The 13,998-nt window shown below is 56.2% G+C and overlaps 1 protein-coding gene across 3 annotated transcripts in view; it reads left to right on the forward strand.

The window, feature by feature from the left end:
• The first annotated feature begins 67 nt into the window (after window positions 1-67).
• Window positions 68-13,998, forward strand: part of SLC66A2 (solute carrier family 66 member 2) — a 48,689-nt gene continuing 34,758 nt past the window's right edge. For 2 of the 3 annotated variants that reach the window (XM_057526740.1, XM_057526741.1), the window contains exons 1-2: window positions 428-773; window positions 5,843-5,976. In XM_057526740.1, the coding sequence (XP_057382723.1) occupies window positions 571-773; window positions 5,843-5,976 (337 nt within the window). In that variant the 5' untranslated portion in view covers window positions 428-570. Of the gene's footprint in view, window positions 156-427; window positions 774-5,842; window positions 5,977-13,176; window positions 13,228-13,998 lie in introns of those variants that run through there. The other variant, XM_057526739.1, reaches the window with a different exon arrangement.

Consider the following 13,998-nt stretch of genomic DNA (forward strand, 5'->3'; position numbering starts at 1 on the left):
CCGCCCCGCCCACCGGCGCTCTCTAGGACCCCGCGGCGCCCGCCCCTCCGCCCGACGTGGGCGGGGCCACGTATTGTGACGTCACGCCGAGGCGGGGCCCGGCGCTTGGACAGACAGAAGGACGGTGGACTGACCGCCGGGAGCCAGCAGCGCGGGTGAGCCCGGCGGGGTCAGCAGCGTGCGTGGACGCGAGCGCCGCTCTGGGCTGAGCGTCCACCCCGGGCCGGGCCCCCTGGGCAGTGTGTTCCCTCTTCCCCCCTCCTCCCATCCCTCCGACCCCCAGGCTGTGCGACCCCCTCCCCCGGAACCGAGCCCCCACCCCGGACTGAAAGTCCACCCCGGGCCGGCGCCCCGGAGGAGGGGGTCGTGCCCCGGCCGCGAGCCCGGCGGTGCGCCCTCCATTGGGCGTGGAGGCCCGGCCCGAGCGCTTTACCGCTTTCCCTCTCTCGCCAGGCCCCGCGACGGAGGACGGCCCAGGGCAGCGGCGGCATGTGAGGGTGACAGCGCGCGCGCCAGGAGCCCGAGAGCGCGGAGCGCGCGCGGGCCAGGCGGGGCCGCCGGGCGCTCGGGATGGACGCAGAAGGCCTGGGTTGGCTTTTGGTCCCGCTGCACCAGCTGGTTTCCTGGGGGGCAGCTGGGGCCATGGTCTTCGGAGGGGCGGTGCCGTACATCCCGCAGTACAGGGACATCCGGAGGACTCAGAACGCCGAGGGCTTCTCGACCTACGTGTGTCTGGTGCTCCTGGTGGCCAATATCTTACGAATCCTCTTCTGGTAGGTTGAGGGCTTTCTTACTGTGGGGTGCTGCCGGGGAGATGGCTTTCTCCTCTTCTGGGTGAGGCCGGGGGGCGGAAGTGTCTGCACTTCCTGGGAAGCAGCTGGTGAAATGGATGAGACTTTTTCCCAGGGAAAATGGTGGGATTGAAGTGGAGACTCTCACATAATCTCGGATCTGCGTCTTCATTTTCGGTGGCTCGTACATGTACTGGATTCTTGCCCAGGGCCTTTTCTGTGGGGCTGCGTCCTAGGACTGGGTCCATGCCCTTAGGAATTTGGGTGAGGTTTGGGGGTAGTGGAGAGAAAACGAAGGGAATTAATGAATACCAGTAACAGAAGGTGGTCAGCATAGGAAGGACAAACCACTGGCCAGTAAAGGCTCTCAGGAGGGAACCAGACAGGAAGGCGTGCCCGGCGGGGTGGTCTGCCTTGAAGGGTGGTCCCTTCCTGCCTTCCGCGTTGTGTGTGCGGGGTTTTCTGTTTGTTTGTTTGTTTTACCAGTGAGTCAACTTTCTGGCTAATACTTAAGAGACTATTTTTTTCTTGCTCCTCCCAGCCCAACTTCCTCTTATTATCATTTGCATTCTGGTCAGGAACTTGAAGTTAATTTTAACAGTTGTTGAAGCCAGACATAATTGGGAGGGTACATTTTCAGAGGAAGTGAAAAGAGGTCTCTCAGCCTCACTGTAAGGCCAAAAAAGCCTGGAACTTTCCTACCTTCTAGACGGTCCCAGGCCCCTCTGTGAGCACAGACAGGACAGCCTGGGACCGGGCGGCTGGCTTCTTCTTTTGACTTTTTGGAGTAATCGTGCTTTCTTGCTAGTTGAGTTTAAGTCAGCCTTACTGAGGCATGATTTACAGGGAAGAAAATCGCCCGTTGCACATGTGCAGTTTGATGAGTTTTGGCAGATATCCCCTCTGCGGTCATCAGGGTGTGAGCCCCCTGTGTCCAGAAGTTCTCTGCTCCTTCACCTTCTGTCCACCTGGCCTGAGGCAGCCCTTGGTCACTCTCAACCGTGTTTTTGCTCAGTCTGCGGTTTTAAAAGGTGAGCTGGTGAGCCGACCCCTTCTCCTGGAAGAATTTGTCACACCATGAGCCCTGTCTCTGGGCCAGTCCGCTTCTGAAGGAGGGGTCAGAGGGCGCTTATCTTTTAACTTGTTTAGCCCAAGTTGAAAAACTGCATTTGAAGACTTCTCCTTTCCCTGTGGCTGAGGATGGCACTCGCCGGCTGCAGCAAGACTGTCCCCTTCCCTCTCTCAGCTGCCCCTCACTCGGTCTAAGGTTGCACAGAAGCAGGTCCCAAGCTGTAATCGTGTGTGACACTGCTGTCAGCCCTGAGCACCGTGGGTGTGGCCCCCGGAGCTCCCAGCCCAGGCCCGGGCCTTAGGTCGGGAAGCAGCGTTTCCTTTAGGCAGTGGCAAGTTTTCTCGAAGGAGTGGAGGAGGATTGGCTGAGGGTGCATTTCTTACGGGAAGTAGTTCCTTTGAGAGGTCTTCCCCCCAGGCATGCTTATCATTCAGAACTGCAAAAAGAAAATAGGATATCTAATCTACCTCTAACTATCTGTTTTGGAGAAATCAGAAATTAAACCAGTTTCTTGAATGCCATCTCGTCAGTGTTTCTGGGTTTAACAAGCAAGCTATTTGATGCGTTGGGACTGGGAGTTCTCTCTCCATTGTAGGGCCTGAGCCTTTGAGAAAGAAAGAGTCTTTGGTGGAATTCTGAACTCTGTCCACTGGCATGTCTATTTCTGCACATCTGATTGCCCCTTTCCCACAGCGTCAGCTGCCTGAGCTGTCCTGGGTCCCTCTGTGGGTTCAGTGGCTGCCGTGGGAACACACAGGGCTGCCTTCAGCCAGGATTCCTGAAGACTGTGGGACCCTATGGGAAGAAGGGAGGGCTGGCAGAGGTCTCTCCTCCAGGATCCCTCTGACCTGGGGTTGTGCTTTCCCTGTATTTCACACCTGGCAGTACTCTGTAGTTCATGTGGTGAAGCCCAGCGGACAGGCCGGGCTCCGTCTACGACTTGTCACAAATACACGCGTCTCTGCCCACGTGGTCCCAAGGCCCCACTGCTCTGAGGGTGATGCCCGTTCTCCCTTTCCTTCCTTTCTCTGGAGCCTCCAAAGCCCCTACTCCTGGGTCCCCTAGCAGCCCGTTTGATTTAATAGGTCTTTGAGGGTTTCCCAGGAGCCAGACACTGGGCAGATGCTGCAGGGTTAACGCTTCCTCAGAAATGCTGTATGGAATGTGCCAGACACGTGTGTATGGGTGATGGGTGGTGGGGAGGGAGAGCGCACGGGCTGGGAGCTGTGGTCGGTGCCGGGTGGGACGAGAGCAGTGACGGACTAGAGAAAGTGAAGGGTACGTTTCCCAAGGCTGGCTGGGAATGCGGGCTTCGGAAGGACTCCAGTCTGCCTGGGAAGCCGCCCGGGGGGAATGTGTGGTGTGAGGCATGTGAGCCGCTCTGCAGTCCTGGGGGTCGGGGGCGGGGTGGGGGAAGGCTGACCAAGCAAGAGAAACCCGGCGTTTCTGTAACTCACGGAACTCTCATGCCTTTATTTCTCGCAATTCTTCCCATCCTTTTGCAGAACCAGCATTGAGCAGATCATACAAAATGCTGACATGCAGGATTTGGCCTTTGTGGTGTCGGAAGCCGGAGGGCAGAGTGATTCTGTAAATGAGAAGGGGAGGGAGGGGGCCAGGGTGCAAGGACGGTGCTGCAGGGCCTTCTGACCCAGGGCCTGAGGCATTCACAGAGCTAGTTCTCCAGCCCCATCCCTATCTGATCAGAGATATGGTGACACTGTACCGGAGACGTGGTGACACTGTATTGCAGATGTAGTAGAATTGTATCGGAGATGTGGTGACACTGCACCAGAGGGCTAGTGACAATCTGCTACTCGCGAAGCCAGTCAGGGAAGTAGATACACAGCTTCTCTGCCAATCAGGCTTTCCTCTGCTACTTTGAAGACGCGTAGAAGGTGTTCCTTGTGGGAGCTTCTGCTCAAGCTCGGTGAGGCGGTGCACGTTCTCTGCCGCGTGCGTCTCCCTGGGAGCGAGATGTGTGCCTGCGCCGGGGGACCGCGCTTCCACTGGCTGCAGCAGGCAGCAGGCCACACGCTCGTCTGCTGGGCTGTCCTGTCCGCTGCAGCAGACCAGGCTTTGCCAACCGCATTCTCGGGGCAGGGGAGGAAGAGGTGCCCCGTGACACCTCTGCCAGCACAGACTATTAGCATTAAAGGCAGAAGTTTAACTAACTTGATAAGTAAAAAATAGTGTCTTTCTATTTTAATTGGCTTTTAAAAATTACTAACGATGTTGAACTTTGTTTCATATTTGTTTTGTCCCTTGTATATCTTCTGTGGAAAGTTGTGCTTTTTGAAATTTTGTGTCTTGTTTAGCCTGTCTTCACCCTAAAAGCAGTTTAATGTTCACTCTGCCTCCCTTACTTCGCTGTAAATGTCTCATTCTTTACTGTAAATACTGAATTTACCTAGATTTGATTTTTGGTGTGTGGTATAAGGGGAAGCACAAACCTTCATTCCCCTCCTCGCCCCAGTTTTCTAGTCACTCATTGTTTCTGTTGAACAGTTAAAAAAATGGAAGTGGCGTTTATTACATACAGGCCCAAATCCCACGTCTTCAGCCTTATATCTAACTGGAAATGAGCTTGGTCCCTAGACTGACCGACTTTTTGTGATGCCCACCCGCTCCAGTCTCCCCAGCCTGACGCAGAGCCTTCTCTGTCTTCTCCTCTGGATTATCTGTTGATTAGTCAGCCCCCCGGGGTCAGTCAGGTAACCAGTGGGGACTAGTTCCTAGAACTGCTAGAAACGTCCTCAAGCAGCTGTAGGGTTGTGTCCGCGCTTTACAGAAGAGGTGAAGCCCGGAGGTGGTGGGGCTCAGCGAGAAGGCCGGGGGGCAGCGTGGTCCTCAGAGCCAGCCTGTGGCAGAGCGCGTGTGTGACCCCATCAGCCCGCTGTCAGTGGCCCTCTCCTTGTAGGGGCGGGTGTGAGAGCGAGGCCCGGGGAGGCGGGCCGGGCCGTGTCTCCGTGTCTCCTGGTTTCCAGGAGAAGCTGGAGGTCAGACTGCCATCCAGGACCTCCCGACTGTGACCTGTCGGCCACTGACTCAGGTTTGGGAGGCCCCGTCAGGCCGCGCTGCAGCTGGTACCAGCGGGGTCTCTGCTCCAGAGCAGCCAGGCTAGCATGGGGGCCTGGGCTTTGAAGGGTGCTGTGCCCCGGCCTCGCCTTAGGGGTGACAGTTCTGCAGGCTAGTCCTGTGATGCTGGTGGCCACGTTTGAGGCCCCAGCTGGTGTGTGGAGGGCAGTGCTGTGGTCAGCCCCTGGGGTCTGGGGTCTTCTGATGGGCCCAGCAGGTGCCAGTCGCTGGACTGTGGCTCTGGCCTCCAGGAAGTTTTGGCCGAGTTGCTAAAATGCTCAACACACTGGAAAAAAGTCAGCAGGAAGGCCTTGGGGCCTGTGGCTGGGAGGGCTGGGCGGGCTGGGGCTCGGAGAAGAGAGTGGACATGGAGGCCTCCGTGTGGGTCAGCCAGGCCTGGGTCGGGCATCAGGGCCTGAGGCTGGCAGCGGGGACCGCACCCTGCCTGCCGTCTCCTCTTCTCTGGTGAGGGCTCGGTGGCCCGGCCCCCCACTGCTCTGCTCACACTGGGGGCCGTGCTGGCCTGGAGACCCCACTCCCCACGGCCAGGGGGCAGGGCTGCCGTCGGTCTCCAGACTCTGGAACGAGCCCTGGGGAGGCAGGTGTTCCAGAACCTGGGTTTCTCACCTGGCGGCCGCTGGGCCTCTGCAGGAGGGCGACGGTCACCTGGCCGGACTGGGGTGGGGGGCGGGTGCAGGAGACCCACTCCCACCGGCCCTCGGCCCTGGGAGGGTCGCAGCGGTTCCCGGGGAGGGGTGCAGCCTGCCCGTGACTCGGCTCTGGGGGGCGGTGGAGGCCCGGGCTGGCCGTGCAGGGGGGCGGCGGCACCCGGGGCCGCTCGGGCTGTGGCCGCGGGCGCCCGGCCGGCGCCCCCCTGATGCCGCGGCGTCTCCCCTCGCAGGTTCGGGAGGCGCTTCGAGGCGCCGCTGCTCTGGCAGAGCGTCGTCATGATCCTGGCCATGCTGCTGATGCTGAAGCTCTGCACCGAGGTCCGCGTGGCCAGCGAGCTGAACGTGCAACGCCGGGTCTTTGCAGGTTGGTGACCCGCAGCTTTGGGGACGGAGCCCAGTAGCTCGGCGAGCGGGACTCGGCTGGAGCTCTCGGGGTGGGGGTGGGGGTGGGGGGGCCTCCACCCAGTGCTGTCCCAGCAGCGCTGGCTTCGCCAGGTGGCGCGCGTGTCTGTCACGGCACCGGTGTTCGCAGTCAGGTAAGTGACTGCGTCGACACTGTATCATGTGAAACGGGAACTCGGGCGAGTTACGACCTGTTCTCACCGCGTCCCTCGCCGTGGCCGTCGTCACGCGGGCCCCTCAGCTGGGGCAGGAGGGCGGCACTGCTGGTCTGTTTCTGGCTTGATCAGGCCGGAGACAGATGTTTCCTGCAGAGGCGGTTTTATCTCTGACCTTGTCTGTGGCTTGTGCACCAAACGCAGCCTCTCTGTTTTTCCCATTCCCTGCGGCTGAGTCAACCGGGATCTTTCTCACATACCTTGTTAAACATTCCCCCGACGTCATGCTCTGTGGGCCGCGGGTGGGCACGCGGGGTCCACAAGCTCGGGCAGGCGAATCCCATGCTCAGCCCCTACAGCTTTTTGGTGGCTCAGAAGATAGAAGACGCTGCTCCTGGTTTTGCCTTCTCCTTTGAAAATGTTTCTTTCGAGCTGATGTTCTGTGTTTGACCGCGCGGGCTGGTGGGCTTCTCTGTGCAGGAGGGTTGATGCCGTCCTTCTGGTTTTTCTAATGACTAAGTCTAAGACCACTCTCCCCTTCGATTTTGTCTGAGAATGTGGGTGTGTTCAATCTCAGCTATTGCTTAGAGAAGTGTTTTCTCTGGAGTTTGTTTAGTTCTGGGACTCCTGCAGACTTGAGGTCTTGCCCCGCTATTTTTTTCTTGATGGCTATTTTCTCTCCCTTTGAGTGACCCCTCTCCTCTTGTGTAGCTTCTGTTTTTAGAGTGAGAGTGAGTGTGTGCTAACTTCAGTCTTTGTAGAAATGGGTCAGCCTCAGCTCCGATGAGTAGCCTGGATCAGTTAGGGTCACGGAGATGATAAAGAGGGCCACCCGCCACTGTCTGTTTCCGGTGTGTTTTTGCTTTTGCTTTCCCATGAACGCCGTCCTCCCAGCTATGATTCAGGAAGTCACGCCAGAGGTGGTGTCAGCTGTACTGCTGCTCTCGCCTAGAAAGCAGGGCTTCTGTGTCCTGGACCCACTATGAGTTGAGGAGCTGGCTCTTAATTTTCTCTGAGTCGAGGGCTTTCTGCCCAAGCGGCTTCTGCCCCTGCCCTCTGTGGTCTGTGGCCTTTCGAGCCTCCCCTTTAATGGGTGCAGGATCTCACAGCCGACTGCAGAGTGGGCCGTGTGGGGTGGTCAGTGGTGTGCGTCTTCACCCAGGGCGGGGGGAAGGCCTGCAGAGGACACACGGTGCCCTGGTGGCTTAGTGGTCCTGCGCCTCGGGCTCTGCAGCGGGAGACCAGGCTTGTGACCTTGGTTGAAACTGTGTGTGGGTGGTGAAGGCGGAGGGTGCCAGATACGGTAGGTGCTGGGGCCTCTGGGTCATGCAGCAAACTTACAGTTTAATGTTGAGCATTTGATGGCAGCTCACGGCGATGGGTGGTCTGCGGGTGCATGCCATCAGCTCTCGTGGAGGGAGGGCTGTGCCTCCTGACCTCTGGGCCCCCTCCTGACCCCGGCCCTCCCCCGCTGGGCCCCCTGCGGCCTCAGGGAGAGTCGTCTCCTAACCTCCACCCACATGGCTGAGAGGCTGAGCATTCAACACTTGAATCCAGATCGGATTTACATGTTTCCGTGTCTACTGTTTATGAGACACACAGGTCTCAGCACCCCGCTATGGGAAGCTTTTAATGAATGTGTGGGTTTATTTCCTCTCATTTGCCAGAAGTAGGCGGGTGGGCTGTGAAAAAGCCAAGCGGTTCAGGCCTGGAAGCTCTGGGAGCCCGTGGGCCGCTGTGCCGCGGCCCCCGTCTCTCCCCGCACCCTGCGTGGCAGGTGGCCAGCCTCCGCTTCCCGACGCGTCAGCCGAGGCCTCGGGACACAGACTTCTTGGGGAACTGACCATGCACGTTACAGTAACTCTCCAGGAGAGTCGGGGGAGCTTTGTTTCAGGGTTCTCGTAGGATGGCCAGGCAGCCTAAAAAGAACCTTAAATGTTTTCCAGCTAACTTCTATAGAGGTTTGCAGTTTTGAAGGTCACTAATTCCACTTGAAAGTTAAGGTTAAAGAAACATAGATGGTGGTGAGGAGAAAAAGCAGGTTACTTAGAAAATTAAGTATCTAATTTGTTATCTGAAGGGCAGCATGTGCGCATTGTAGACGCTTCAGGGAAGACAGGATATACAGTAAGAGTAAAAAGCCTTCCGTCCCACCACCCAGAGGTGACTGCTTTGAACATTTTGGTATATTTTTCCAGTTTTTTCTTTTTTCTTTGCTAGTCTCCTATCACAAAATTGGGATCATTTTCAAAATTAGGATCAAACGTTTTAAAACCTCTCATTCCACTGGCAGCCTTTCCATGCCCTTGTGTGTAATGGGGGCAGGGCCAGGGGTGCAGGTCCCCCTCCTCGGGTTGTCCCAGGTGAAATGGCGTCCACCGAGACCACGTGTTTCAGGGAGAAATTGGCTGGAGACGCTAATACGCGCCTGCTGTTTAACTGTGAACTAGGAGTGAGGTGTGGTGTCCGTCTCGAAGGTGCTGTGCTTGTTGTTTTTTGCTTTTTATTGTAGAGAATTTCAATAGAAGTATTGAAATTTATTACGTAGAAGTCGGGAGAGTAGCATAACGGAGCTCCGTGTGGGACCATGACCACCTGCAGACCCCGTTCACATCTTTTTCCTGCAGTTTCTGAAGCAAATCCCAGATGTAGCCTCTTTATAGATAGTCTGTAACGTACCTCTAAAGAAATCATCACCCATAAGAAATCAATGGTTCCTTAGCATAAAACCACCATCTGTGTGTGACTTTCCAGCTGTCTTGTCCATTGCCTGACTTTTTGGCCAGTTTGTTTCCTCAAATCAGGATCCAGCACACACTGTGATTGGCTGGTGTCTTTTCGCTGTTGATTTGTCTGTTCAATCTGTAGGTTCTCCCTAACTCCCCTTTCTCCTTGGAACTTATCCGTTGTTGAAACGGGTCGTTTGCTGTGAGCTGAGCGCCGCACACGCGGTACAGGGCCAGCGGGCCAGCAGCAGTGTGGAGCGAGTCAGGCCCACGGGATCTGGACGGAATCTGGCTGCTGGACCAGGTCTGTCTGGGACGCCCTGTAGAGAACGTTTTAAAAGAGAATGGGACCCAGGTCTGGCCCTCTGTCTTTGCAGGACTGTTGCGTCCTTCCTCTAGGAGGTATGGCTGTCAGCTGGCCCCTCTGGGTGGTGGCGGCCGTGGGGGCCCAGGGCCCAGTTGACAGTCAGTCCCGGGCCGCCAGCCCCGAGGCTCTGCCATCTCAGCTTCTCTAGAGAAACTTCCCCACAAACGCTACTTGGTCTTCCGACGGTTTGATTTGTAAAGGAAGGCCGGTGAGGGCTTGCTTATTCCTCTGTATTTGCCACTTTTCAAAATTGGTTCCCAGCATCTTGCAGCAATGAGCACGTTTGTTTGTACGTGACCCTGTGTTCCGTGTGGTGGAAGCCCCTTTACCACCTCTGGCCAGGGGGAGCCTCTGCCGTCGGCTCTTGATCTTTGACCTCTGGTCCTGTGGGCCCCGGACGTCGGTGCGACAGGATCCTCTGAGCTCGCTGTCCGGTTTCCCGCCCCAGCCCTGCAGTCGGCCAGGTGTCCGAGGAGCCCGGTCTGGAGGCCTCCCGGGAGACAGAGCGCCCGCTCCCAGGCCGGCCCTTCGCGGGCCCCGGTCGGCTCTGATCTTCCCGCTGCGGCTCAGGGACCCAAGAATAACAGCGTTGCGTCTCCGCCAGGCGCCTCCCTCACGGCTCCCGGCCAGGTTCCGTCACGAGGCCGGCCGACAGCGAGGCTGCTGAGAGGTCGTTTCCTCGGGGGTCCTCAGGGCCACACGTCCCTCCCGCCAGATTCCCGTGTTGTACTGTCACTAAGAATAGTGCCTCCCGATGGGTGTATCAGCAACCGGCCGCAGGCGTGAATCACCTGAGGTTTGCCGCGCATCTCAGCACTGGGGTGGCATTGGCTGGGGAGGTGGATGGGGAGGGGGTGACTGCTGAAGGGGACGGGTTTCCTTGCGAGGGGATGCAAGTTCTAAAATACCGTAGCGGCGTTGGCTGCGCTACATGCCTGTGAGTACCCTACACACCGCTGGGAGAGTGACTTTTCTGTGGTGTGTACTTATAGCTCAGTAAAGCTGTAAAAACACGTTGGGTGGGGAGGGTCACATACCATCCTGAGAATGAAAGCTGAGGACACCCCCCTCCCCAGGAAGATGTTTATCCACAGACCATCCTGCATTTTCAAGGGCTCTGCGGTGTCCTCGGACATCAGGTTACAATCCTGCTTCAGTTCAGCCCACTGCCCCGGAGCTGACACAGGGTCTCGTGTTCCCGTGTTGCCTGGACCACCGTGGTGATACTCCTCCCGGTCCCCGGTCCCCCTGCGTCCCCCTGTAGCCGCCGTCCCCTCCACCACACGCAGGCACCGTTGTCCCCACGTGGTCTCTCCGAGGTGCCCCCAGCAGTGAGTCTCAGAGTGTGACAGGACTAAAGCCCCTGGGGCAGTTGAGGGCCTGCCTCTTGTCCCCCCCCAGCCTCCTGCTGGCCACCAGAGGCTGACTTTCCCGTCTCAGCTCTGCTGGAACTTCTGCCTTGTCATCTCTGGTTCCTGTCTCGGGGGCTGCTCGACGAGTGACCCCAAAACTTGATGACGTCAAAGGACATTTTTGCTTCGGACTCCACAGTTGGGCTTTTTGCTTGAGCTCCTTTCTCACTGTCTCATTCACTCTCTCCCATCCCCCCTTTCTCTCTCTCTCTCTCTCTGTGTCTCTCCCTCTCACTGTCTCTCCCCCTTACCCCCTCTTTCTCTGTCTAGCTCTGTCTAGCTCTGTCTCTCGCTCTGTCTCTGTCTCTCTCTGTGTCTCTCTCTCTTTCACTCCTCTCTCATGTGTCTGGGTTGGTGCTGGCCATTGGCTGGACCTCAGCTGGGCTCTGCTGGAACATCCCTGCGTGCCCTCCTCATGTGTCCTGGGCTTCCTCACAAAGTGGCGCTGGGTTTCAAGGGGAGAGCCGGGTGGACGCCGTATCTTTTTAAAGATCTAGTCTTGGAACTCACACAGCATCACTTCTGAAGACCTGCAGTCTCAGGCCCACCCATAGTCAAGGGGGCAAAGACCCGCCTCCTGGTGGGGGAGGGGGCTTCTGAGGACAGTGTGGTTGTGTGTGAGTGTTTTTTTTTTAAAGATTCAGTTATTATTTATTTATTTTTGGCTGCGTCGGGTCTTAGTTGCGGCACGCAGGATCTTCGTTGAGGCAGGCGGGATCTTTTGTTGCCGTGTGCGGGCCTCTCTCTAGTTGTGGCGTGCGGGTTTTCTCTTCTCTAGTTGTGATGCGCAGGCTCCAGGGCGTATGGGCTCTGTAGTTTGCGGCACGCAGGCTCTCCAGTTGTGGCACGTGGGCTTAGTTGCCCTGTGGCACGTGGGATCTTAGTTCCCTGACCAGGGATTGAACCCGTGTCCCCTGCACTTTAAGGCGGATTCTTTACCACTGGACCACCAGGGACGTCCCAGTGCGGTTGTTTTGGAACCTTCGTGCCTGGCCTGGAGTGTGTCCTCAGTACAGCTCTGTGGAAGCACATGATTGTTGAAAACACTTCTAGCGTCTCTCAGCTTCAGAGCCCACTTTCCTCCATCTGTCCTATGCAAAGGTGTCTTTCCTAAAACGTAGATCTGATCATGTTGCTTTCCAGCCAAGGAACCTTAGGTAGCTTGGTGCAGTGCACAGGGGCGTGACCTTCCCACCCTGAGCCAACTTACCCAGCCCTCTGCTTGCCGACCCCCAGCTCTGCACCCACACACTCCTCTGCGTCTCCCAGCCATGCCCGGTGTTTCTGCATGTGCGAAGCTCCGCTTGTCAGCTCAGTGTGATCAAGCCTGGAGAAGAGAAGGGAAGCCGTGTCTGAAACGCACAAGTAACTGAGTTGAGCGCTCTCTCCTGCAGCCTCCCTCCCCTCCCCTCCTTCCCTCTTTTGGGATTTTGATCTATAAAGGAGGTGCCCATGAATGGTGAAATTGGTCTGAATCAAAGAAATAGAAGCCAAAAGCTGAGAGGATCTGACCAACTCTGGGGAGTCAGAACCCAGAAGGTCCAGGAGGGGGTGTTGGGGAGAGAGGTGGGGTGAGGAGAGGAGACTGCGGTTTGTGTTGGTTTATAAACCGCTGCCCCTGCCCCGACCCCCCAGCTCCTCCCGGGTCTAGGCAGCAAGTCTGGTATTTGCTTTTAGCTGATTACTTGCACAATTTCCATTTTGGGGTAGAGCGTACACGGCCTGGGGCAGGTGACCCACGACCTTTGATCCTGCCTCTGCTTTCTGACCTCGGTGACTCTTCTCTTTAACCACCGTCGATCCCAGACCCCACCTGCAGGTGGAACCCAGCTGGAGGTGCTCTGTCTTCAGGGCCTCTGGTCGGTAGGTCAGTCGGTCATTGTCCTGGGCTGGCCCCGACTAGGGAGGTGGGGTGGCGTGCTCGGGGGGGCAAGGTACCTGGCAATCGAATTGTCGCACACTGGGTCAGGTGCTCCTTCCTGGGCCACAGCGGAGACAGCTGCCAGACCTGCTCCCTGACTGGGTGTGATGTCCGAGGGCGGTCAAGTTCACGTGCTGAGCTAGCTCTCCGTTTACGGCGGGTGTTCTGTTGAGTGTCCTCTGAAAACAGCTCTAGCGAGCAACCTTCAGGAGAGTTTGCACCCTGAGACAGCTATCTTGCAACCAGGGCTTGCGTACAGATGAGTTCCCAGGGGAAAGTAGAAGTAGGATCTGCTGTATCTCTGTCAGCACCTCTGACCTTAGAAATGAAGTGAAAATGAGGTGACTTTTCATTTTTTTCCCTCTGTCCCTAGCACTTATTTGGAGGAGGGTAGGTTTGGAGAAAAATGGTTCAGAAAGTGGATTTCCTAATGCACAGAAACCAAAAGCTTGCTGTCTTCCTGTTCCATTGTTTTGTTTTTTTTTTTTAAAGAAATACAACAAGGACTTACCAGTGTTAAAACCAGTCTGTTTTTGTCTCTTCTTCCTTCCTGTTTTCTCTCTCTCTGTCTTTAAATGTAGCTGCAGATAATAAAGATGAAGCCAGAGCCCCCCCCAGGCGGTCATATCTGGGTAGGTACCACGCTGCATGACCCCCCCCCAGGTGGTCACATCTGGGTAGGTACCACACTGCATGAGCTTCCTTCTCTGCATCTCGGTCCCCCTCTGTCTCTGCTCCCGTCTGTGCCACGTCCTCACCTTGCATGCACATCACCCACCCAGTGTGGCCAAACCTCCAGCCAGCTAACCAACCACACCTGCTGTTTTCGAGCATGAAGTAGCTCCTAGAAACCTGCCCATTTTCTGTGTGTGGGGGGGGGGAGGGGGAGAGGGAGGGAGGGGCACGGAGAGGTGGAAAGAAAGAGAAATGATCAGGACACAGGTTTTGGAATTCTTTTGTTAAATTTATTCCAAAGTATTTTATTCTTTTTGATTCTATGGTAAATGGAATTGTTTTCTTGATTTCACTTTGGTTCACTCATTGTTACTTTGTAGAAATAAAATTGATTTTCACATATTGATCTTGTGTCCTGCAACTTTGCAGAACTCATTTATTCTAATAGCTTTTTAGTGGATTTTGGAGGATTTTCTACATGCAAGATTACGTCATCCGCAGATAGAGACAGTCTTACTCCTTCTTCTCCAATCTGGATGCTTTTCATTTCTCTTTCTTGCCTCATTACCCTGGCCAGAAGTGGGAGAGCAGATGTGCTTGTCTTGTTCCTGATCGTAATGAGAGGGCATTTAGTCCTTGACCATTAAGTATGATGTTAGCTATGGATTTTATAGAGATGCCCTTTATTAGGTTAAGCAAGTGCCCTTCTGTTCTGAGTTTGTTGAGTT

The sequence above is a fragment of the Balaenoptera acutorostrata genome, chromosome 13, assembly GCF_949987535.1.
Source record: "Balaenoptera acutorostrata chromosome 13, mBalAcu1.1, whole genome shotgun sequence".
NCBI classification, from domain to species: domain Eukaryota; kingdom Metazoa; phylum Chordata; class Mammalia; order Artiodactyla; family Balaenopteridae; genus Balaenoptera; species Balaenoptera acutorostrata.